The 23,329-nt window shown below is 49.7% G+C and overlaps 3 protein-coding genes and 1 long non-coding RNA gene across 4 annotated transcripts; all 4 read right to left on the reverse strand.

The window, feature by feature from the left end:
* Positions 1-317: 317 nt before the first annotated feature.
* LOC135184152 (serine/threonine-protein kinase PAK 3-like) lies at positions 318-2,479 on the reverse strand. The gene is made up of 3 exons (XM_064159745.1): positions 2,212-2,479; positions 1,318-1,355; positions 318-587 (listed from the first exon to the last, which is right to left on the reverse strand). The coding sequence occupies exons 1-3, from the start codon at positions 2,315-2,317 to the stop codon at positions 318-320; spliced, it is 414 nt and encodes a 137-aa protein (XP_064015815.1). The 5' UTR covers positions 2,318-2,479.
* A 2,032-nt stretch (positions 2,480-4,511) lies between these two features.
* LOC135184153 (serine/threonine-protein kinase PAK 3-like) lies at positions 4,512-12,013 on the reverse strand. Its single transcript, XM_064159746.1, has 13 exons — positions 11,963-12,013; positions 11,419-11,820; positions 10,601-10,757; positions 10,240-10,303; positions 9,773-9,821; positions 9,138-9,247; positions 8,925-9,042; positions 8,728-8,827; positions 8,110-8,306; positions 7,189-7,326; positions 5,838-6,671; positions 5,013-5,165; positions 4,512-4,525 (listed from the first exon to the last, which is right to left on the reverse strand). The coding sequence occupies exons 1-11, from the start codon at positions 12,011-12,013 to the stop codon at positions 6,576-6,578; spliced, it is 1,482 nt and encodes a 493-aa protein (XP_064015816.1). The 3' UTR covers positions 4,512-4,525; positions 5,013-5,165; positions 5,838-6,575.
* A 31-nt stretch (positions 12,014-12,044) lies between these two features.
* On the reverse strand, positions 12,045-14,056 carry LOC135183993 (uncharacterized). The gene is made up of 3 exons (XR_010305808.1): positions 13,904-14,056; positions 13,010-13,047; positions 12,045-12,279 (listed from the first exon to the last, which is right to left on the reverse strand). It is a non-coding gene; the product is annotated as an uncharacterized LOC135183993 (long non-coding RNA).
* A 1,956-nt stretch (positions 14,057-16,012) lies between these two features.
* Positions 16,013-22,349, reverse strand: LOC135184154 (serine/threonine-protein kinase PAK 3-like). The gene is made up of 10 exons (XM_064159747.1): positions 22,279-22,349; positions 21,450-21,498; positions 20,815-20,924; positions 20,602-20,719; positions 20,405-20,504; positions 19,787-19,983; positions 18,866-19,003; positions 17,531-18,364; positions 16,706-16,858; positions 16,013-16,218 (listed from the first exon to the last, which is right to left on the reverse strand). The coding sequence occupies exons 1-8, from the start codon at positions 22,347-22,349 to the stop codon at positions 18,269-18,271; spliced, it is 879 nt and encodes a 292-aa protein (XP_064015817.1). The 3' UTR covers positions 16,013-16,218; positions 16,706-16,858; positions 17,531-18,268.
* Between the last annotated feature and the right edge of the window lie 980 nt (positions 22,350-23,329).

Consider the following 23,329-nt stretch of genomic DNA (forward strand, 5'->3'; position numbering starts at 1 on the left):
GATGATGATTCATATGACGCTTCGGATGATGCTTCATATGATGTTTTGGATGATGATTCAGATGACTCTTCAGATGATGCTTCATATGACGATTCAGATGGTGATTTGGAGGATGATTCTGTGCTGCTCTGTGGACAGACAGGAGCACGAGGAACGGTCACCCTTCTAGGGCTTGGGAGGTTTGGTAATTACACACAACTTCAGTCTTCAGAGACACGAGAAACCAACCTAGCCATGCCTGTAGTCCTACAGGCCTGTGTTTTAAGTTACGCTTGGCACATACGTCACGGTAGGAGAACTCCAAGCCCTTGGCGTCTTCATCCAAGTGCTGTCTGACTGAAGACATGCTGCTCTAAATTACACCACCTACAGTGCTGACCAAACCTGGGACTTACTGGTTTTGTATCTTCAGGCTGCGGCAGAGGTGGAAGTTCATTGGCCTCTTCCTCATGTTCTTGATCTCCATCTGCATCTTGGAGCTGTGGCACAGGTGGAAGCTCACTGTCCTCTTCCTCATGTTCTTCATCTCTCTCTGCTTCTTCAGAAACAGAGGGAGCTTGTGGGCTTTCTGGTGCTGGTTGTGTGCTCTGTGGACAGATAGGAGTACAAGTGATGGTCACCATCCTAGGGCTTGGGAGGTTTGGTAATTACACACAACTTCGGTCTGCTTAGACGTGAGAAACCAACCTAGATATACCAGCAGTCCTACAGGCCTCCCTCCTTTTTAACTCGGCACAGTTCAGTGGGAAGCTCACAGAGCTCTGTGTAGGAATAATTGCTCTTGGTGGCTTCCATTCCTGCTCATAGCAGATAGGTCATTCCTATGCTCAGTCCAGTCTTATTTCACAAAATGTAGTGTTTGGATAGACCACTGGAAGCCACTTCCAGTTGCCTTGTTAAGTGTTTACCAGCTGCTTTAGAGCAGGCTACAAGAAACCACTTAGAGAACTGAGGCAAATAAAAGGCACCGTTCTACACATCCACATCCATAGGGTCCAGCTGGAATACCACTAAGGGACAAGCCACAGGAAACAAGGGAGACCTCATCTTTGCACCCGAGTTTCACTGTGTAAATGACCGTATTGCTGCCCTACCCCACCTGGACCTGAGCACTGCGTCCTACAGCTGACCACAGAGCATTGCAGCTTCTCTGACACTCGGTTCTGACTGATAGCCAGCTTCTAAAGGGACGTGGTGAAAGAGGCTACTACTCTTGCCAGAGCAGGTAATGACACTTCAGCCGTTCTGAACACAAACTGACAGCACGTTCCACTGTTCTGAAGTGCTCTGAAAGTAAGAGGTCACTTGCACACTCACCGAAGGATGGCATCGTCTGAACAAATGGGTGACTTGTTCTGCAAAGGGAAAGGGAGAGTTAACCAGATGCTGCAATAAGGCTACCTGGGCTGGGGAACCCCCTGGAACAAATAGATGGCATCTTTCTTTACAAAACTCCCTCTGGTAGCAGCCGTTGTTCTACACAGCAGGCAACACAACAGGGCAATACTATACCAGGGGATTCTTTTTCTACAGCTTCTTGTATCTACTTTTTGCCCTGGTTTTGCCAGTAAATCAAGCCCGTTCAAATGCAAATCGTTCTTCAGCAGCTAGTGCCTATTCCGCCTGAGCTAACAAAGCGGGGGTTTACTTCCCTTTCTGTTTGCTTTAAATCGCTTATATGCATTGGATCTCTTCAGCTGCTGAAAATGGTTCCCCAAGAAAGCTTCCCCCAAATCCCCTTTTAGCATGGCAGTTCTGTTCTGACATAGTACAGTAACAGCTCCTGAGGTCAGGGGCGCACACCAAATGCTTGGAAGTTTGCCTTTCCTCACAGGAGTAATGGCTGGTTTAGTGAGCATTCCGTGTCAGGTTAGACAGCCAAGTCTTTTCATGACAGCATTCAGAAAAAAGATGCTTCCTCCCAGGAGAGGAGCGCTGTTAGTAAACTCTGCAGATAACACCAGAGTGTGTGGAAGGAGCTCGGAGGAGCTCTCCCTGTTTGCATTTTGGAAGCCTGTTGTGCTGGCTGAACCAGCAAACTGAGCAATTGCCAGACTCTGCTGCCACAGACGTGGTGGTTCCATGTGTCGGGAACTGCACCACTGCAAGTCAACTTTCCTTAAGAACCAACTAATTCGTAAGGAATACCAAAAGGAGACGTTGATAGAGAAGGCAGGTTTGCTGCTGTATCGAACGAGAGCCTCTACTTACTTGTTAACGACTGTGCCATCATCCGGGGTTTGTCGTCCATCAGAAGATTCAAAGCATGGGCAAAATCACAAAGCAAGCTAGATGCAACATAGAATGCTGCTGCCATGTTTGGATTCCAACGCAGCAGTTTTCCAGACTGCAGAGTCAAGGAAAAGAGCCTAAACCGGCGCGCTCTTCCTGGAAAGAGCTGGTGTCCGAGGCTGCTGCACACACGCAGAGTGCTCTGAACACTACTGGAGACTGCTGGGAACAGACGCCTTATGTAGTGGTACCCCATTGTTACATCACAAATAGTTGCTCCACCAAGCCCCTGATGTGGGGACTCGGCCTGTCCCTGGCTGCACAACAGCAGTGTCTCAGATTCTACAGTGCAGTTCAGACCCACTCACCAACCTTCAAATAACAGTGCTATTTGTGTTCCTTACTGAGAATGTTATGTTAGTGAAGGCAGGTTTTTGACCTCATTGCTGTGTTCCCAATTCCCTTTCCCTCTTCCCACCAGGACAAGCTATCTTTAAAAGACACCACACAGTAACTGGTGGCCCGTACGGGGAACGAGATGGTTGCTGGTTTGCATAGTTTGAATTGGAAAAAATACAGCATTAAAGCTTAGGGAAAATGCTGCCTCTCAGTGAAGCTGGCATGGAGAATTGAAAGCTTGCGGAGGGGAGCGGCGGACGGGCGAGAAGGGAGCTGCAGGAAGCGCCTTGAGGCGTTAGAGGCGGTTGAAGGTGAAGCGGCCGAGCCCCGCGGCTGACCGACAGCACGGAGCCGAGCGGCCAGCACGGGGCGAGCTGGAGGCGTGGGGTAGAGCGGAGCAGGCAGACCCGGGCGTGTTTTCCCCTCCGGATCGGAATCCGCGGGCTGCGGAAACGCAGGCGGCTCCGGCCGTGCCGGCAGCCTTCCCTGGACTCGTAGGCGCAGGCAATGCTCCAAAGACGGCGGCCGTCGGAAGCAGCGCCGTCCTGTTTGGCGAGCTGACTGCCGTTGGGGCCATCTTCTTGCTGGGCGCAGCCGCTCCCAGTTCACGGGCTGAGCTGGTGACTCCAGAATAAACCGCCCGGCCCTGCACTATCACCTGGTTCTCAGGATCACAGGATATGAAGGGGTTGGAAGGGACCTAAGGAGATCATAGAGTGCAAACACCATCCCCCCCATCCCCACCACCCCTGCCCCCGGCCAGAGCAGGACAACACTACCTAACCCAGCTCACAGAGGAACACATCCAGACAGACCTTGGAAGTCTCCAGAGAAGCCACCCCTCTCCACAGGGCTGCTCTCCAGCAGATCCCCTCCCAGCCTGGACTGGTGCAGTTTATTATTCCTCCCCAGGTGCAGGACCCTGCACTTGCCCTTGTTGAACTTCATCTGGTTCCTCTGTGCCCAGCTCTCCAGTCAGTCCAGGTCTCTCTGGATAGCTGCACAGCCTTCAGCTGTACCGGCCAAGCCGATAAAAATGCCATGAATGCTCTAGGCCTGGGGCAGAGTGTCTGGAATCTCCGTAGGGCTGACTTCTTTCCCATTATCCCATGTCTTCTTCCATGGACTGCTTGTAAAAAGGGAGCCTCCACCTTTTTGTAGCCTCCTTTTAACTACTGGAGGTGATCAAAACCTGTTCTTTCAGGGTTTCCTCATACGGCAACTTCCCAGTTCTTGGACCATATTACTGTGCTCCTCTGTGTATCCTCTGCAGGCCAACCACATCTGTTTTGCAGAGCAGTGACTAAAAGTGAACACAGTACTCCAGCTGTGGCCGGGACAGCTTTGAGTAGAGTGAAGATGGTCATTACCTGTCTCTCTTAGCCCCTTTTCATCTTAAAGGAACGAGAAAGCATTAGGAATGATAATAAAAATGATTGTATTTTCCCTTTCCATCTGAAAAATAAAGGAACTAGAAAGCAGTAGGAATGATAACAGAAATGATCATATTTTCCCTTTCCATCTGAAAAATAAAGGAACTAGAAAGCAGTAGGAATGATAATAGAAATGATCGTATTTTCCCTTTCCATCTGAAAAATAAAGGAACTAGAAAGCAGTAGGAATGATAACAGAAATGATCATATTTTCCCTTTCCATCTGAAAAATAAAGGAACTAGAAAGCAGTAGGAATGATAACAGAAATGATTGTATTTTATTAATAGCAAAAATAACAACAACAATAACACTACAGACGCAGGTCGGAGTTGCTCCCCCTCTTAGCCACCAGGAGTATGACCACTGGTTTCTTTGCCCCTCCATCTGTCCTGCAGCACATGGGTTGAGGGTTTTCTTCTCAGTCCTGCTCTGAGCTGCTGATGTAGTTGGAGCTAACTGGCTGAGGTAGGAATTATAAAAAGAGAATTATTTTTACTTTCCCCAAAAGCCCCACCCCTAAACTATACACAGAACTAGTTAAGGTTTATTTACAGGTTCTAAGTCAGTCAGGAAATCTTCACAAGGATGCTTTGGGCAAGTTTAGTAATTTAGGAAAGTCAGAAAATGGAAAAGGCTAAGCTACAAGACAGCTTTACCCTGCTTAAAAGTCAGGCTGAGCAGAAAACCTAGGTGTTGTAGTTTCTTGTGCGAGAGCACGGCAGCCTGAGATTATTTCACGCTACTCTCTTTCTATAGGAGATGAAAATACAGAAAGGTTGTGTTTAAAGATGTGCAGGGTCATGGGAGTGAATAGCATAATAACGATATCTGGAGGGGGCCAGTTTGTCCCCTGGGATGGAACTTGGTCTTTGTAGTTTTCTTAGGGACTCTGGAATAACGCGGAGCCCCTCAAACCATGACGCTAGGGAGCAGCAGATTGTACTCACAGAGGTGAAGCAGGACTTTAGCAGTGATCCCTGCTGAATTTCTCTGCGGCAGCCTCTGAAACTGCAAGCAATATCCCGTTGTGGATCCACGCGGCATTAAGTCAGACGCGAACGAAACCCGCCGAAGTCCAAAGTGCCTGTAGACACAGCTGCCTGTGAGGCAAAGATCATGGAGAGGCACTGTTTTAGCAGCGCAGGCACAAAATCAAACTGCTGGCAGCTCTCTCTCTAGTAGACCTTAAGGACTTGGGAAACTTGCAGACATGCCGGGGAGCGAGCGGTACTAGAGCGGACCTGCACAGAACGGTGCGAGCGCAGGAACCGCGTGCTTTTTTCCTCACTCTCTTTATAAGCTTCCTAGGCTTTGTGTCTGCTGCCATATGTACAATGGGCCTGCAGAATCCAGCCAATCGCCAGCCGATCCCAGCGTGGGCTTTCCCACGAGTCAGTACCCATGCGGAAAAGGGCACCTTTTGCTGTTCTCCCTTCAAGTCTGCAAGGCAGGGGGAAGCAGTTTTGCACCTTCTTCTTCTCCCATTCACACCTCCCGAGACGGAGGGTGGGGAAGAAGGCATTTGGAGTGCCCCACAACAGTCCACCCAGGTAGCAATGGACAGATGTGTCTAGGAATTCAGAGGGATGGGTGATAAGCCCTTGCAGCTCAGTGAGGGCTGTGTGCTGTCTATAGGTTAGTCCTCCTGCATGCAATACCAACAGTATTTAACAATAGCCCAAACACTGGTTAACAGCAGTGCACAGTTAAATAAGCAATTGATTGCTCTGTCCCTGGCAGAGCAATAGTAAAGTTCATGGTAGTGACTTAGCTGCTTTGAGTCCATGGCTGGAGGTCATGCTTTCCAAGTCCTGACGCCATCATCCACTGGCCACATCGGTGTGATGTGCCTCCGTCTCCTGTGTAGATGGTCCTTCCTCTCCCAGGTGCTGGTCAGGTACTGGTCCATGTCCCGGAATCTGGTCCTCGGCCTGGCCTCAGTCCTGCAAAGAGAGAAACTTGCCTCGGCACGTAGTAGCCGGGCTTAGCAATTAATAGCTGGGGACAACTCACCTCACACTTATGCAGTGGGTCCTCCCATTAGCATCCAGGGCTTCCCAGGCCTATAAGCCCCTGGGCTTAGCCAGTATCATGAGCACAACCCCACTAGAGAGCACATTAACCAGCACAGGTTGGCCCACTTGAATTTGGGACAAGGAATTATCCTTGCTCCCTCCTGGCACGTGCTCAGTGACCACTGTTGGCTCAGCTAGGCAGAAGGTCTTAATCCTGGGGCTGCTGTAGCTCCCCCAATGATTGTTGACCATAAGAACTGCCTGAGCCACTGCTGCCACAACTTAGTGTTTTGCCTCCTGCCTAGGAGGCGAGAAAGGGTTAACTCCCCTTCCTGGACAAGCAGAAGCCTCTCCAGGAGGTGGGAAGTGCTGGGAAAACAGCTTCCTGCCTTCTTCTTCCCCCATTCAAACTTCCAGGGACAGAGCCGGGGGGAGCACTCCAAATCCCTTCTTCCTCCCACAGCAGGTGCCACAGCAGAACGTTGGCCACAAGCGCTAGTGTCTCCTCCTCCTCTTCTCATTCAGTTGCTTTGCCGCCATGATGAGAGGAGTCAGACTGGAGAGCGACTTGGCTGATTGTAAAAATGGATGCTGTTGGAGGAAGAAAAAGAGAGGAACCATAGCTTCCCAAAGCCAGCTACTCACAGGCTCATGCAGTAGTGTTCCTCGGGTTACCAGGAAATGCACAAACAGCACTGTGGGGACCACCTGCACCTTCATGCCCAGCACCTTCATGCCCAGCACCTTGCTACCACAGGCAGACACAGCTCATCATCACATTAATCCCTGAGGGGCATAAGCCATTGCGCTGGGAAGCCCAGTACGTCTAGGAAGTGTTATCCCAGTAGCGTCTAGGCCCACATGCTCCTCTGAAGACCACTGCGGGACTGCTCTGGTTGAAGAGGTGCCTGCTTTCTGCAAGGGAGGGTGGACTAGATGTCCTTCAAAGGTGCCTTCCAACCCAAACCAGTCTGTGATTCTTGTCCTTTGAAAAGCACTGTGACTAGAGAGCACTAAGTGGGGGGGTCCGTAGATGCCTTCAGGCCGTAGCTGATGAGAAGGCCATCCATAGTGCAGCTGTTTCACTTGCAGCTGCTTTGGGCTTTACCTCCAGAAGCTGCTCAGCTGACCATCGCCTGTTCTCATCCACCTCCAGGCAGCAGTTCAGAAAGTCACACAACAGCAGGGAATGTTTCCCGGGGTTCTTCAGCTTTGGTGTTCTGTTCTGGGCTATCAGTTTTATCGCCTACAGAGAAAGGGAACGTGACACTCCACCTGCTTGTTTCATATCCACAAGTGCTTACACTAGACCCCAGTCTGATTCTCAAGGTCCAGTCTCCAGCAGCAGTTTCTTCCCTGGCAGAGGGGTAGAGGTGATGTTTCTATTCCAACAAATAAGTCTCCCAATTGTTTCGGGAGGCCACAGCTCTTCCAACATCTCAAAGACCTTGCCTTGACAGGCGAATGCACTGGCTCGCCCAGTTAGCTTGAACTACACCACCAAAAGCAGATTTACTTTCATAGGGGTAGTCCAAATTCTTTTGCTCTGTTCTGCATAGAAAATGGTAACCAACCGCATAAACCAATCTGGTTATCTTTCTCCAAAGACTAAGATATAGAACCACTGCAGAGTGCACAGGAAACAGGGGAATCTCATGTTCTCTGACCGCCCAGAAAAAGGAGGAGACCTATGAGATGGGGGGAAATGGAAGCTGCCCACTCCCCAGAGAGGCAAGCAAGTGCCCTTGCAATTTCCTTCCTCTTTCCAGCTCTAGCAGCGGAGGACTGTGTGAACGAGGATGGAGATGGAAGTCCATCCACACAGTTGCCCAGAGTGTATCTGCCAGTCCCACGGCTTAGGACTAGGGCTAGCCAGAAAAAAGAAAGGTGATACTAGTAGGGGACTCCCTTCTCAAGGGAGGCCTTGAGAGAACTAGTTCACACTGATGTGACTTGAGATTCTGGCTCGTGGGAGCCAAACCACGGTACAGATTGGAAAGACAGTGGTATCTATTTATCTGCCCCTTACCTTGTGAGGACGTTGGTCAAAGTAAGGAGGTTCTCCTTCCACCATTTCTATTGCCGTGATGCCAAGTGACCAGATGTCCACTTTAGGGCCGTATGGTTCTTCTCTTGCCACTTCTGGTGCCATCCAGTAAGGAGTCCCGACCATTGATGTCCTCCTACTCTTCTTAGGGGTGGTATGAGTAGACAAGCCAAAATCAGCTGAGAAGAAAAACAAGTATTGTTAAAGCCAGCTAGAGGGATGAAACCGAGCAGAAGCAATGCCCACTACGGTTGATTCTATCTGGAACAGCAGCCATGAGCTGGTTACTTAGTGCTGTAGCCAGTGAAATACTGGACTGGTCCCTTAAAAAACATCCCTCAAGTTGCATGCAGTGCCTTTTACGCACTTGGAGCTTTAGAATGTCACTGCCTCACTCTGGAAGGCACCTACCCAAACCAAAGCCACTCTTTATGCCTTTCCACTTCCTGTCCTTCTCTGCACACAGGATCTGCTCTCAGCCTGCACCAGTGGCCAGTGCACGACCACGGGCATCACCTTGGGGTAACTGGCAGTCACTCATCCAAATTGGTAGCCCCACACCCCATCCTGGGAATGCTGGTCCTGACCAAGAGTACCTACCCAGCTTGACAGATCCATCCATTCCAAGGAGGATATTGTCACTTTTGATGTCTCTGTGGATCACTTGGTTTGAGTGAAGGAAAGCCAGGCCTTGCAGGCACTGACAAGATAAAAGAGAAACGAGAGGGTGAAATTTACCACTTGTTGAGAAGTCCCATCCTGTCCAGGTAATCAGAAGCACACAGATGATCCCTTACCTCCCTGCAGACAGCTGCTATCTGTCTTTCATGCATACGCACATTATGAACGAGGCCAGCCAGAGAGCCTCCAGACATGTATTCCATCACCACCCAGAGGTGAGAATTGACTCCGTAGCTGAAAAGACAACGATGTCAAAGAGATCAGTTTTCTGCTAGTGAATCTTTGGCTTGCAGTATGAACACAGGCGTGATACGAACATAAGTACGTACCTCTCTAAATAGTTCACAATGTTGGGATGCTTATTCTCCTTCGGGATCAGGATTTCTCTTAGTAAACGTTTTACTGGCGTGGTTAGGAATTTCAATTGCTTTATGGCCACCTGAAATGACATTGAAAACCATACACTTGAGCAGTCTGTTGCACGAGGCCTGAGTGAGCACGCCGTGAGTGTCTGTGGATGTCGTTGCCGAGCTGTGCCAAAGTGTCTTGTTAGGCACAGGAGCTCAGCGCCTTGCGTTACAACAGCCTCTTTCCCTGCCGCCTTGCGTGCTAGCTACAGGACAGGTGGAGATGTGCTCGCTGGTATTTAAAGTCTGCCTTTTGGCCCTCCCTACACATTTGGCCAGTCGCCTCTCGCCTCCCCTGTCTAGTCTTGCTCTTGACGTGGCAAGAAGAGACAGGGACGCCCCTTTGCTCTCTCTCAATTCTGTTTTTCTATGGTGAGATTTTGGGGCAGGGCTTGCATAGATTCATACCTTCTGTCTTGAGAAAGGAAGTGAATGTTAAGGTGCAGAGGGGAAGCCTTTGCAGTAAAAGTCTACTGCTGACTGCAAGCTCCATCCCCAGTTCACACCCAAGGGAAAAGACAAAGACCTGCAGAATCTGCTGGACTGATGGCACTGACCTCTCGTCCTGTGTCATATTCACGTGCACGATAAACTCTTCCCGATGCCCTAGAAATGAAACAGCAGCAAAGGAATGAGAAGATGTTTAGTCCCGATGAAAGATGTTTAGTCCCAGTGAATGAAAGCAAGCCCAGGCGGGAGACAGCTCTCTGCTGCTTGTAGTGGTTCTAAGCCACCTTTGTGCAGCCACTCCTTCAGCCAGCAGCGCACAGTGCAGAAGCCCACCAGCCCTGTATCCAAGATAAAACCTAATTCCAACATGAAGGGCTGGTGCAGCAGTCCAGTTCCTCCTGATCATCCTCTTTGATTGCCTTTGTGGCTACAACCTGGTTGATTGTATGATCTTTCTGGAGGATCTTTCCCCATTACTCTAAACTGACCTGCTGCAGCATCACAGTCACGAGCTGGCTATGGCAGCATGCTCGCTCTTGTGCGTTTCTGTGTTAGTAACTGTGCCTGGACTTACCCTTTACCAATTTTTGCCAACAGCATGTATTTCTGCTTAGGATCTCCCACACTCAAAAGGCTGCCTAAAAGAAACAAAAGCAAAGATGCTTGCTTCAGAGGGGAGCAGATCCGGTCACAGTCTTCTGCACTGTCTTTGCCTTTGGTGTAGGAGGAAGCTCAGGCAAACCCAGCCCACTCACAGCTGCCCTCACAGGCAGAAGGGCTATCCAGAGTGCCCTTTACTTCCTAAAGCACAAACACAACTTGTGCAAGGGAATTGTTAAGTGCCTCTTGACACTCAACTGAGGATGAACATTTGCATGTCCCAAGACACGCAGACCATGCACTGGTTGGGCAGACCCCATACACAGAATACGTACGCAGTTTCTCTAGGAGGAGCTCTGTTTTTGTCTCCTTGGGTTTCTTCCTCTGCCCGTCTGACTTGCTGCATGAAGTCTTTTTCTTTGCGGCTTCAGGCTGAGGAGTGGCTGCTGGTGCTGATGCAGGGTCAGGATTGATTGCAGAGCCTGGGCAGTTCTGTGACAAGGAAAGGATCTGGGTCAGAAAGGTGGCTTGTAGAGATGCCCCAGAGGTGACATTTCAAATGCAAGCCCTTAGGAAGGCGCCGTTTGCCACATCCAGGGCTCTTAAAACGCTTGCGTTTGGTGTTCTCGTCTCAAACTGAAGAGGCAAAGCTGAAAGGCTAGTTTTACACAGGGCCATGGCTGGCTTCACGTTCAGTTTGCACTCGTTTTCTGAGAGATGATGGAAACCAGGAGTGTGCCTTGAGGCAAGGATACAGAAACAGATCTCTCCTGGGACCCACAGCCTTGCTGCTACGTAAGTGAGCAGAAGCAGGGAGCATCCCTCCTTTCTGATCAGAACTGTTGAACTGACTTCTCACCAGCATTGCAAGCTCTAGGGAGTGGTCATCAGGACTGCACTCCAGCCCTTCAGAGACCTTCCTTCTCTCTACAATGCAGAGCTCTGTAGGATTCTTCTCACCAAACTTCACTCATGGAAGAGTTAGGGCTGTGGTCTCAGCTGTTCATTTAGCTACTTAGGCTGTGAAGAAGGACAGGTACCTCCAGGGGGCAGTTTCTTCCACGGGTCCTGCAACTTTGTGATCTACACCTGACAACTGCTCTTTCCACTGATGGCAAAGAGCCTACACAGATAACTCTGGACTGGGACTTACCCCTTTTCCATTTTTGGGACATGTTGCCCTAACAGATGGACAATCATTATTATCTTTCTCGTCATTATCTTCATTCTCCTTCTCATCATCCTCTTCACTTTTTTCACGGGAACAGTCTGATGATGTTTCTGATGATGATTCATATGATGCTTCCGATGATGCTTCATATGATGCTTCCGATGATGTTTTGGATGATGATTCAGATGACGATTCAGATGAAGCTTCAGATGATGCTTCATATGATGATTCAGATGGTGATTTGGATGATGATTCGGATGATGATTCATATGACGCTTCGGATGATGCTTCATATGATGTTTTGGATGATGATTCAGATGACTCTTCAGATGATGCTTCATATGACGATTCAGATGGTGATTTGGAGGATGATTCTGTGCTGCTCTGTGGACAGACAGGAGCACGAGGAACGGTCACCCTTCTAGGGCTTGGGAGGTTTGGTAATTACACACAACTTCAGTCTTCAGAGACACGAGAAACCAACCTAGCCATGCCTGTAGTCCTACAGGCCTGTGTTTTAAGTTACGCTTGGCACATACGTCACGGTAGGAGAACTCCAAGCCCTTGGAGTCTTCATCCAAGTGCTGTCTGACTCAAGACATGCTGCTCTAAATTACACCACCTACAGTGCTGACCAAACCTGGGACTTACTGGTTTTGTATCTTCAGGCTGCGGCAGAGGTGGAAGTTCATTGGCCTCTTCCTCATGTTCTTGATCTCCATCTGCATCTTGGAGCTGTGGCACAGGTGGAAGCTCACTGTCCTCTTCCTCATGTTCTTCATCTCTCTCTGCTTCTTCAGAAACAGAGGGAGCTTGTGGGCTTTCTGGTGCTGGTTGTGTGCTCTGTGGACAGATAGGAGTACAAGTGATGGTCACCATCCTAGGGCTTGGGAGGTTTGGTAATTACACACAACTTCGGTCTGCTTAGACGTGAGAAACCAACCTAGATATACCAGCAGTCCTACAGGCCTCCCTCCTTTTTAACTCGGCACAGTTCAGTGGGAAGCTCACAGAGCTCTGTGTAGGAATAATTGCTCTTGGTGGCTTCCATTCCTGCTCATAGCAGATAGGTCATTCCTATGCTCAGTCCAGTCTTATTTCACAAAATGTAGTGTTTGGATAGACCACTGGAAGCCACTTCCAGTTGCCTTGTTAAGTGTTTACCAGCTGCTTTAGAGCAGGCTACAAGAAACCACTTAGAGAACTGAGGCAAATAAAAGGCACCGTTCTACACATCCACATCCATAGGGTCCAGCTGGAATACCACTAAGGGACAAGCCACAGGAAACAAGGGAGACCTCATCTTTGCACCCGAGTTTCACTGTGTAAATGACCGTATTGCTGCCCTACCCCACCTGGACCTGAGCACTGCGTCCTACAGCTGACCACAGAGCATTGCAGCTTCTCTGACACTCGGTTCTGACTGATAGCCAGCTTCTAAAGGGACGTGGTGAAAGAGGCTACTACTCTTGCCAGAGCAGGTAATGACACTTCAGCCGTTCTGAACACAAACTGACAGCACGTTCCACTGTTCTGAAGTGCTCTGAAAGTAAGAGGTCACTTGCACACTCACCGAAGGATGGCATCGTCTGAACAAATGGGTGACTTGTTCTGCAAAGGGAAAGGGAGAGTTAACCAGATGCTGCAATAAGGCTACCTGGGCTGGGGAACCCCCTGGAACAAATAGATGGCATCTTTCTTTACAAAACTCCCTCTGGTAGCAGCCGTTGTTCTACACAGCAGGCAACACAACAGGGCAATACTATACCAGGGGATTCTTTTTCTACAGCTTCTTGTATCTACTTTTTGCCCTGGTTTTGCCAGTAAATCAAGCCCGTTCAAATGCAAATCGTTCTTCAGCAGCTAGTGCCTATTCCGCCTGAGCTAACAAAGCGGGGGTTTACTTCCCTTTCTGTTTGCTTTAAATCGCTTATATGCATTGGATCTCTTCAGCTGCTGAAAATGGTTCCCCAAGAAAGCTTCCCCCAAATCCCCTTTTAGCATGGCAGTTCTGTTCTGACATAGTACAGTAACAGCTCCTGAGGTCAGGGGCGCACACCAAATGCTTGGAAGTTTGCCTTTCCTCACAGGAGTAATGGCTGGTTTAGTGAGCATTCCGTGTCAGGTTAGACAGCCAAGTCTTTTCATGACAGCATTCAGAAAAAAGATGCTTCCTCCCAGGAGAGGAGCGCTGTTAGTAAACTCTGCAGATAACACCAGAGTGTGTGGAAGGAGCTCGGAGGAGCTCTCCCTGTTTGCATTTTGGAAGCCTGTTGTGCTGGCTGAACCAGCAAACTGAGCAATTGCCAGACTCTGCTGCCACAGACGTGGTGGTTCCATGTGTCGGGAACTGCACCACTGCAAGTCAACTTTCCTTAAGAACCAACTAATTCGTAAGGAATACCAAAAGGAGACGTTGATAGAGAAGGCAGGTTTGCTGCTGTATCGAACGAGAGCCTCTACTTACTTGTTAACGACTGTGCCATCATCCGGGGTTTGTCGTCCATCAGAAGATTCAAAGCATGGGCAAAATCACAAAGCAAGCTAGATGCAACATAGAATGCTGCTGCCATGTTTGGATTCCAACGCAGCAGTTTTCCAGACTGCAGAGTCAAGGAAAAGAGCCTAAACCGGCGCGCTCTTCCTGGAAAGAGCTGGTGTCCGAGGCTGCTGCACACACGCAGAGTGCTCTGAACACTACTGGAGACTGCTGGGAACAGACGCCTTATGTAGTGGTACCCCATTGTTACATCACAAATAGTTGCTCCACCAAGCCCCTGATGTGGGGACTCGGCCTGTCCCTGGCTGCACAACAGCAGTGTCTCAGATTCTACAGTGCAGTTCAGACCCACTCACCAACCTTCAAATAACAGTGCTATTTGTGTTCCTTACTGAGAATGTTATGTTAGTGAAGGCAGGTTTTTGACCTCATTGCTGTGTTCCCAATTCCCTTTCCCTCTTCCCACCAGGACAAGCTATCTTTAAAAGACACCACACAGTAACTGGTGGCCCGTACGGGGAACGAGATGGTTGCTGGTTTGCATAGTTTGAATTGGAAAAAATACAGCATTAAAGCTTAGGGAAAATGCTGCCTCTCAGTGAAGCTGGCATGGAGAATTGAAAGCTTGCGGAGGGGAGCGGCGGACGGGCGAGAAGGGAGCTGCAGGAAGCGCCTTGAGGCGTTAGAGGCGGTTGAAGGTGAAGCGGCCGAGCCCCGCGGCTGACCGACAGCACGGAGCCGAGCGGCCAGCACGGGGCGAGCTGGAGGCGTGGGGTAGAGCGGAGCAGGCAGACCCGGGCGTGTTTTCCCCTCCGGATCGGAATCCGCGGGCTGCGGAAACGCAGGCGGCTCCGGCCGTGCCGGCAGCCTTCCCTGGACTCGTAGGCGCAGGCAATGCTCCAAAGACGGCGGCCGTCGGAAGCAGCGCCGTCCTGTTTGGCGAGCTGACTGCCGTTGGGGCCATCTTCTTGCTGGGCGCAGCCGCTCCCAGTTCACGGGCTGAGCTGGTGACTCCAGAATAAACCGCCCGGCCCTGCACTATCACCTGGTTCTCAGGATCACAGGATATGAAGGGGTTGGAAGGGACCTAAGGAGATCATAGAGTGCAAACACCATCCCCCCCATCCCCACCACCCCTGCCCCCGGCCAGAGCAGGACAACACTACCTAACCCAGCTCACAGAGGAACACATCCAGACAGACCTTGGAAGTCTCCAGAGAAGCCACCCCTCTCCACAGGGCTGCTCTCCAGCAGATCCCCTCCCAGCCTGGACTGGTGCAGTTTATTATTCCTCCCCAGGTGCAGGACCCTGCACTTGCCCTTGTTGAACTTCATCTGGTTCCTCTGTGCCCAGCTCTCCAGTCAGTCCAGGTCTCTCTGGATAGCTGCACAGCCTTCAGCTGTACCGGCCAAGCCAATAAAAATGCCATGAATGCTCTAGGCCTGGGGCAGAGTGTCTGGAATCTCCGTAGGGCTGACTTCTTCCCATTATCCCATGTCTTCTTCCATGGGACTGCTTGTAAAAAGGGAGCCTCCACCTTTTTGTAGCCTCCTTTTAACTACTGGAGGTGATCAAAACCTGTTCTTTCAGGGTTTCCTCATACGGCAACTTCCCAGTTCTTGGACCATATTACTGTGCTCCTCTGTGTATCCTCTGCAGGCCAACCACATCTGTTTTGCAGAGCAGTGACTAAAAGTGAACACAGTACTCCAGCTGTGGCCGGGACAGCTTTGAGTAGAGTGAAGATGGTCATTACCTGTCTCTCTTAGCCCCTTTTCATCTTAAAGGAACGAGAAAGCATTAGGAATGATAATAAAAATGATTGTATTTTCCCTTTCCATCTGAAAAATAAAGGAACTAGAAAGCAGTAGGAATGATAACAGAAATGATCATATTTTCCCTTTCCATCTGAAAAATAAAGGAACTAGAAAGCAGTAGGAATGATAATAGAAATGATCGTATTTTCCCTTTCCATCTGAAAAATAAAGGAACTAGAAAGCAGTAGGAATGATAACAGAAATGATCATATTTTCCCTTTCCATCTGAAAAATAAAGGAACTAGAAAGCAGTAGGAATGATAACAGAAATGATTGTATTTTATTAATAGCAAAAATAACAACAACAATAACACTACAGACGCAGGTCGGAGTTGCTCCCCCTCTTAGCCACCAGGAGTATGACCACTGGTTTCTTTGCCCCTCCATCTGTCCTGCAGCACATGGGTTGAGGGTTTTCTTCTCAGTCCTGCTCTGAGCTGCTGATGTAGTTGGGAGCTAACTGGCTGAGGTAGGAATTATAAAAAGAGAATTATTTTTACTTTCCCCAAAAGCCCCACCCCTAAACTATACACAGAACTAGTTAAGGTTTATTTACAGGTTCTAAGTCAGTCAGGAAATCTTCACAAGGATGCTTTGGGCAAGTTTAGTAATTTAGGAAAGTCAGAAAATGGAAAAGGCTAAGCTACAAGACAGCGTTACCCTGCTTAAAAGTCAGGCTGAGCAGAAAACCTAGGTGTTGTAGTTTCTTGTGCGAGAGCACGGCAGCCTGAGATTATTTCACGCTACTCTCTTTCTATTGGAGATGAAAATACAGAAAGGTTGTGTTTAAAGATGTGCAGGGTCATGGGAGTGAATAGCATAATAACGATATCTGGAGGGGGCCAGTTTGTCCCCTGGGATGGAACTTGGTCTTTGTAGTTTTCTTAGGGACTCTGGAATAACGCGGAGCCCCTCAAACCATGACGCTAGGGAGCAGCAGATTGTACTCACAGAGGTGAAGCAGGACTTTAGCAGTGATCCCTGCTGAATTTCTCTGCGGCAGCCTCTGAAACTGCAAGCAATATCCCGTTGTGGATCCACGCGGCATTAAGTCAGACGCGAACGAAACCCGCCGAAGTCCAAAGTGCCTGTAGACACAGCTGCCTGTGAGGCAAAGATCATGGAGAGGCACTGTTTTAGCAGCGCAGGCACAAAATCAAACTGCTGGCAGCTCTCTCTCTAGTAGACCTTAAGGACTTGGGAAACTTGCAGACATGCCGGGGAGCGAGCGGTACTAGAGCGGACCTGCACAGAACGGTGCGAGCGCAGGAACCGCGTGCTTTTTTCCTCACTCTCTTTATAAGCTTCCTAGGCTTTGTGTCTGCTGCCATATGTACAATGGGCCTGCAGAATCCAGCCAATCGCCAGCCGATCCCAGCGTGGGCTTTCCCACGAGTCAGTACCCATGCGGAAAAGGGCACCTTTTGCTGTTCTCCCTTCAAGTCTGCAAGGCAGGGGGAAGCAGTTTTGCACCTTCTTCTTCTCCCATTCACACCTCCCGAGACGGAGGGTGGGGAAGAAGGCATTTGGAGTGCCCCACAACAGTCCACCCAGGTAGCAATGGACAGATGTGTCTAGGAATTCAGAGGGATGGGTGATAAGCCCTTGCAGCTCAGTGAGGGCTGTGTGCTGTCTATAGGTTAGTCCTCCTGCATGCAATACCAACAGTATTTAACAATAGCCCAAACACTGGTTAACAGCAGTGCACAGTTAAATAAGCAATTGATTGCTCTGTCCCTGGCAGAGCAATAGTAAAGTTCATGGTAGTGACTTAGCTGCTTTGAGTCCATGGCTGGAGGTCATGCTTTCCAAGTCCTGACGCCATCATCCACTGGCCACATCGGTGTGATGTGCCTCCGTCTCCTGTGTAGATGGTCCTTCCTCTCCCAGGTGCTGGTCAGGTACTGGTCCATGTCCCGGAATCTGGTCCTCGGCCTGGCCTCAGTCCTGCAAAGAGAGAAACTTGCCTCGGCACGTAGTAGCCGGGCTTAGCAATTAATAGCTGGGGACAACTCACCTCACACTTATGCAGTGGGTCCTCCCATTAGCATCCAGGGCTTCCCAGGCCTATAAGCCCCTGGGCTTAGCCAGTATCATGAGCACAACCCCACTAGAGAGCACATTAACCAGCACAGGTTGGCCCACTTGAATTTGGGACAAGGAATTATCCTTGGTCCCTCCTGGCACGTGCTCAGTGACCACTGTTGGCTCAGCTAGGCAGAAGGTCTTAATCCTGGGGCTGCTGTAGCTCCCCCAATGATTGTTGACCATAAGAACTGCCTGAGCCACTGCTGCCACAACTTAGTGTTTTGCCTCCTGCCTAGGAGGCGAGAAAGGGTTAACTCCCCTTCCTGGACAAGCAGAAGCCTCTCCAGGAGGTGGGAAGTGCTGGGAAAACAGCTTCCTGCCTTCTTCTTCCCCCATTCAAACTTCCAGGGACAGAGCCGGGGGGAGCACTCCAAATCCCTTCTTCCTCCCACAGCAGGTGCCACAGCAGAACGTTGGCCACAAGCGCTAGTGTCTCCTCCTCCTCTTCTCATTCAGTTGCTTTGCCGCCATGATGAGAGGAGTCAGACTGGAGAGCGACTTGGCTGATTGTAAAAATGGATGCTGTTGGAGGAAGAAAAAGAGAGGAACCATAGCTTCCCAAAGCCAGCTACTCACAGGCTCATGCAGTAGTGTTCCTCGGGTTACCAGGAAATGCACAAACAGCACTGTGGGGACCACCTGCACCTTCATGCCCAGCACCTTGCTACCACAGGCAGACACAGCTCATCATCACATTAATCCCTGAGGGGCATAAGCCATTGCGCTGGGAAGCCCAGTACGTCTAGGAAGTGTTATCCCAGTAGCGTCTAGGCCCACATGCTCCTCTGAAGACCACTGCGGGACTGCTCTGGTTGAAGAGGTGCCTGCTTTCTGCAAGGGAGGGTGGACTAGATGTCCTTCAAAGGTGCCTTCCAACCCAAACCAGTCTGTGATTCTTGTCCTTTGAAAAGCACTGTGACTAGAGAGCACTAAGTGGGGGGTCCGTAGATGCCTTCAGGCCGTAGCTGATGAGAAGGCCATCCATAGTGCAGCTGTTTCACTTGCAGCTGCTTTGGGCTTTACCTCCAGAAGCTGCTCAGCTGACCATCGCCTGTTCTCATCCACCTCCAGGCAGCAGTTCAGAAAGTCACACAACAGCAGGGAATGTTGCCCGGGGTTCTTCAGCTTTGGTGTTCCGTTCTGGGCTATCAGTTTTATCGCCTACAGAGAAAGGGAACGTGACACTCCACCTGCTTGTTTCATATCCACAAGTGCTTACACTAGACCCCAGTCTGATTCTCAAGGTCCAGTCTCCAGCAGCAGTTTCTTCCCTGGCAGAGGGTTAGAGGTGATGTTTCTATTCCAACAAATAAGTCTCCCAATTGTTTCGGGAGGCCACAGCTCTTCCAACATCTCAAAGACCTTGCCTTGACAGGCGAATGCACTGGCTCGCCCAGTTAGCTTGAACTACACCACCAAAAGCAGATTTACTTTCATAGGGGTAGTCCAAATTCTTTTGCTCTGTTCTGCATAGAAAATGGTAACCAACCGCATAAACCAATCTGGTTATCTTTCTCCAAAGACTAAGATATAGAACCACTGCAGAGTGCACAGGAAACAGGGCAATCTCATGTTCTCTGACCGCCCAGAAAAAGGAGGAGACCTATGAGATGGGGGGAAATGGAAGCTGCCCACTCCCCAGAGAGGCAAGCAAGTGCCCTTGCAATTTCCTTCCTCTTTCCAGCTCTAGCAGCGGAGGACTGTGTGAACGAGGATGGAGATGGAAGTCCATCCACACAGTTGCCCAGAGTGTATCTGCCAGTCCCACGGCTTAGGACTAGGGCTAGCCAGAAAAAAGAAAGGTGATACTAGTAGGGGACTCCCTTCTCAAGGGAGGCCTTGAGAGAACTAGTTCACACTGATGTGACTTGAGATTCTGGCTCGTGGGAGCCAAACCATGGTACAGATTGGAAAGACAGTGGTATCTATTTATCTGCCCCTTACCTCGTGAGGACGTTGGTCCAAGTAAGGAGGTTCTCCTTCCACCATTTCTATTGCCGTGATGCCAAGTGACCAGATGTCCACTTTAGGGCCGTATGGTTCTTCTCTTGCCACTTCCGGTGCTATCCAGTAAGGAGTCCCGACCATTGATGTCCTCCTACTCTTCTCAGGGGTGGTGTGAGCAGAGAAGCCAAAATCAGCTGAGAAGAAAAACAAGTATTGTTAAAGCCAGCTAGAGGGATGAAACCGAGCAGAAGCAATGCCCACTACGGTTGATTCTATCTGGAACAGCAGCCATGAGCTGGTTACTTAGTGCTGTAGCCAGTGAAATACTGGACTGGTCCCTTAAAAAACATCCCTCAAGTTGCATGCAGTGCCTTTTACGCACTTGGAGCTTTAGAATGTCACTGCCTCACTCTGGAAGGCACCTACCCAAACCAAAGCCACTCTTTATGCCTTTCCACTTCCTGTCCTTCTCTGCACACAGGATCTGCTCTCAGCCTGCACCAGTGGCCAGTGCACGACCACGGGCATCACCTTGGGGTAACTGGCAGTCACTCATCCAAATTGGTAGCCCCACACCCCATCCTGGGAATGCTGGTCCTGACCAAGAGTACCTACCCAGCTTGACAGATCCATCCATTCCAAGGAGGATATTGTCACTTTTGATGTCTCTGTGGATCACTTGGTTTGAGTGAAGGAAAGCCAGGCCTTGCAGGCACTGACAAGACAAAAGAGAAACGAGAGGGTGAAATTTACCACTTGTTGAGAAGTCCCATCCTGTCCAGGTAATCAGAAGCACACAGAGGATCCCTTACCTCCCTGCAGACAGCTGCTATCTGTCTTTCATGCATACGCACATTATGAACGAGGCCAGCCAGAGAGCCTCCAGACATGTATTCCATCACCACCCAGAGGTGAGAATTGACTCTGTAGCTGAAAAGACAACGATGTCAAAGAGATCAGTTTTCTGCTAGTGAATCTTTGGCTTGCAGTATGAACACAGGCGTGATACGAACATAAGTACGTACCTCTCTAAATAGTTCACAATGTTGGGATGCTTATTCTCCTTCGGGATCAGGATTTCTCTTAGTAAACGTTTTACTGGTGTGGTTAGGAATTTCAATTGCTTTATGGCCACCTGAAATGACATTGAAAACCATACACTTGAGCAGTCTGTTGCACGAGGCCTGAGTGAGCACGCCGTGAGTGTCTGTGGATGTCGTTGCCGAGCTGTGCCAAAGTGTCTTGTTAGGCACAGGAGCTCAGCGCCTTGCGTTACAACAGCCTCTTTCCCTGCCGCCTTGCGTGCTAGCTACAGGACAGGTGGAGATGTGCTCGCTGGTATTTAAAGTCTGCCTTTTGGCCCTCCCTACACATTTGGCCAGTCGCCTCTCGCCTCCCCTGTCTAGTCTTGCTCTTGACGTGGCAAGAAGAGACAGGGACGCCCCTTTGCTCTCTCTCAATTCTGTTTTTCTATGGTGAGATTTTGGGGCAGGGCTTGCATAGATTCAAAACTTCTGCCTTGAGAAAGGAAGTGAATGTTAAGGTGCAGAGGGGAAGCCTTTGCAGTAAAAGTCTACTGCTGACTGCAAGCTCCATCCCCAGTTCACACCCAAGGAGAGAGACGAAGGCCTGCAGAATCTGCTGGACTGATGGCACTGACCTCTCGTCCTGTGTAAGATTCACGTGCACGATAAACTCTTCCCGATGCCCTAGAAATGAAACAGCAGCAAAGGAATGAGAAGATGTTTAGTCCCGATGAAAGATGTTTAGTCCCAGTGAATGAAAGCAAGCCCAGGCGGGAGACAGCTCTCTGCTGCTTGTAGTGGTTCTAAGCCACCTTTGTGCAGCCACTCCTTCAGCCAGCAGCGCACAGTGCAGGAGCCCACCAGCCCTGTATCCAAGATAAAACCTAATTCCAACATAAAGGGCTGGTGCAGCAGTCCAGTTCCTCCTGATCATCCTCTTTGATTGCCTTTGTGGCTACATCCTGGTTGATTGTATGATCTTTCTGGAGGATCTTTCCCCATTACTCTAAACTGACCTGCTGCAGCATCACAGTCACGAGCTGGCTATGGCAGCATGCTCGCTCTTGTGCGTTTCTGTGTTAGTAACTGTGCCTGGACTTACCCTTTACCAATTTCTGCCAACAGCATGTATTTCTGCTTAGGATCTCCCACACTCAAAAGGCTGCCTAAAAGAAACAAAAGCAAAGATGCTTGCTTCAGAGGGGAGCAGATCCGGTCACAGTCTTCTGCACTGTCTTTGCCTTTGGTGTAGGAGGAAGCTCAGGCAAACCCAGCCCACTCACAGCTGCCCTCACAGGCAGAAGGGCTATCCAGAGTGCCCTTTACTTCCTCCAAGCACAAACACAACTTGTGCAAGGGAATTGTTAAGTGCCTCTTGACACTCAACTGAGGATGAACATTTGCATGTCCCAAGACACGCAGACCATGCACTGGTTGGGCAGACCCCATACACAGAATACGTACGCAGTTTCTCTAGGAGGAGCTCTGTTTTTGTCTCCTTGGGTTTCTTCCTCTGCCCGTCTGACTTGCTGCATGAAGTCTTTCTCTTTGCGGCTTCAGGCTGAGGAGTGGCTGCTGGTGCTGATGCAGGGTCAGGATTGATTGCAGAGCCTGGGCAGTTCTGTGACAAGGAAAGGATCTGGGTCAGAAAGGTGGCTTGTAGAGATGCCCCAGAGGTGACATTTCAAATGCAAGCCCTTAGGAAGGCGCTGTTTGCCACATCCAGGGCTCTTAAAACGCTTGCGTTTGGTGTTCTCGTCTCAAACTGAAGAGGCAAAGCTGAAAGGCTAGTTTTACACAGGGCCATGGCTGGCTTCACGTTCAGTTTGCACTCGTTTTCTGAGAGATGATGGAAACCAGGAGTGTGCCTTGAGGCAAGGATACAGAAACAGATCTCTCCTGGGACCCACAGCCTTGCTGCTACGTAAGTGAGCAGAAGCAGGGAGCATCCCTCCTTTCTGATCAGAACTGTTGAACTGACTTCTCACCAGCATTGCAAGCTCTAGGGAGTGGTCATCAGGACTGCACTCCAGTCCTTCAGAGACCTTCCTTCTCTCTACAATGCAGAGCTCTGTAGGATTCTTCTCACCAAACTTCACTCATGGAAGAGTTAGGGCTGTGGTCTCAGCTGTTCATTTAGCTACTTAGGCTGTGAAGAAGGACAGGTACCTCCAGGGGGCAGTTTCTTCCACGGGTCCTGCAACTTTGTGATCTACACCTGACAACTGCTCTTTCCACTGATGGCAAAGAGCCTACACAGATAACTCTGGACTGGGACTTACCCCTTTTCCATTTTTGGGACATGTTGCCCTAACAGATGGACAATCATTATTATCTTTCTTGTCGTTATCTTCATTCTCCTTCTCATCATCCTCTTCACTTTTTTCACGAGAACAGTTTTCACGAGAACAGTCTGATGATGTTTCTGATGATGATTCGGATGAAGCTTCAGATGATGCTTCATATGATGATTCAGATGGTGATTTGGATGGCAATTCATATGACGCTTCGGATG

This window comes from Pogoniulus pusillus, chromosome 19 (genome assembly GCF_015220805.1).
Source record: "Pogoniulus pusillus isolate bPogPus1 chromosome 19, bPogPus1.pri, whole genome shotgun sequence".
Classification (NCBI taxonomy): Eukaryota; Metazoa; Chordata; class Aves; order Piciformes; family Lybiidae; genus Pogoniulus; species Pogoniulus pusillus.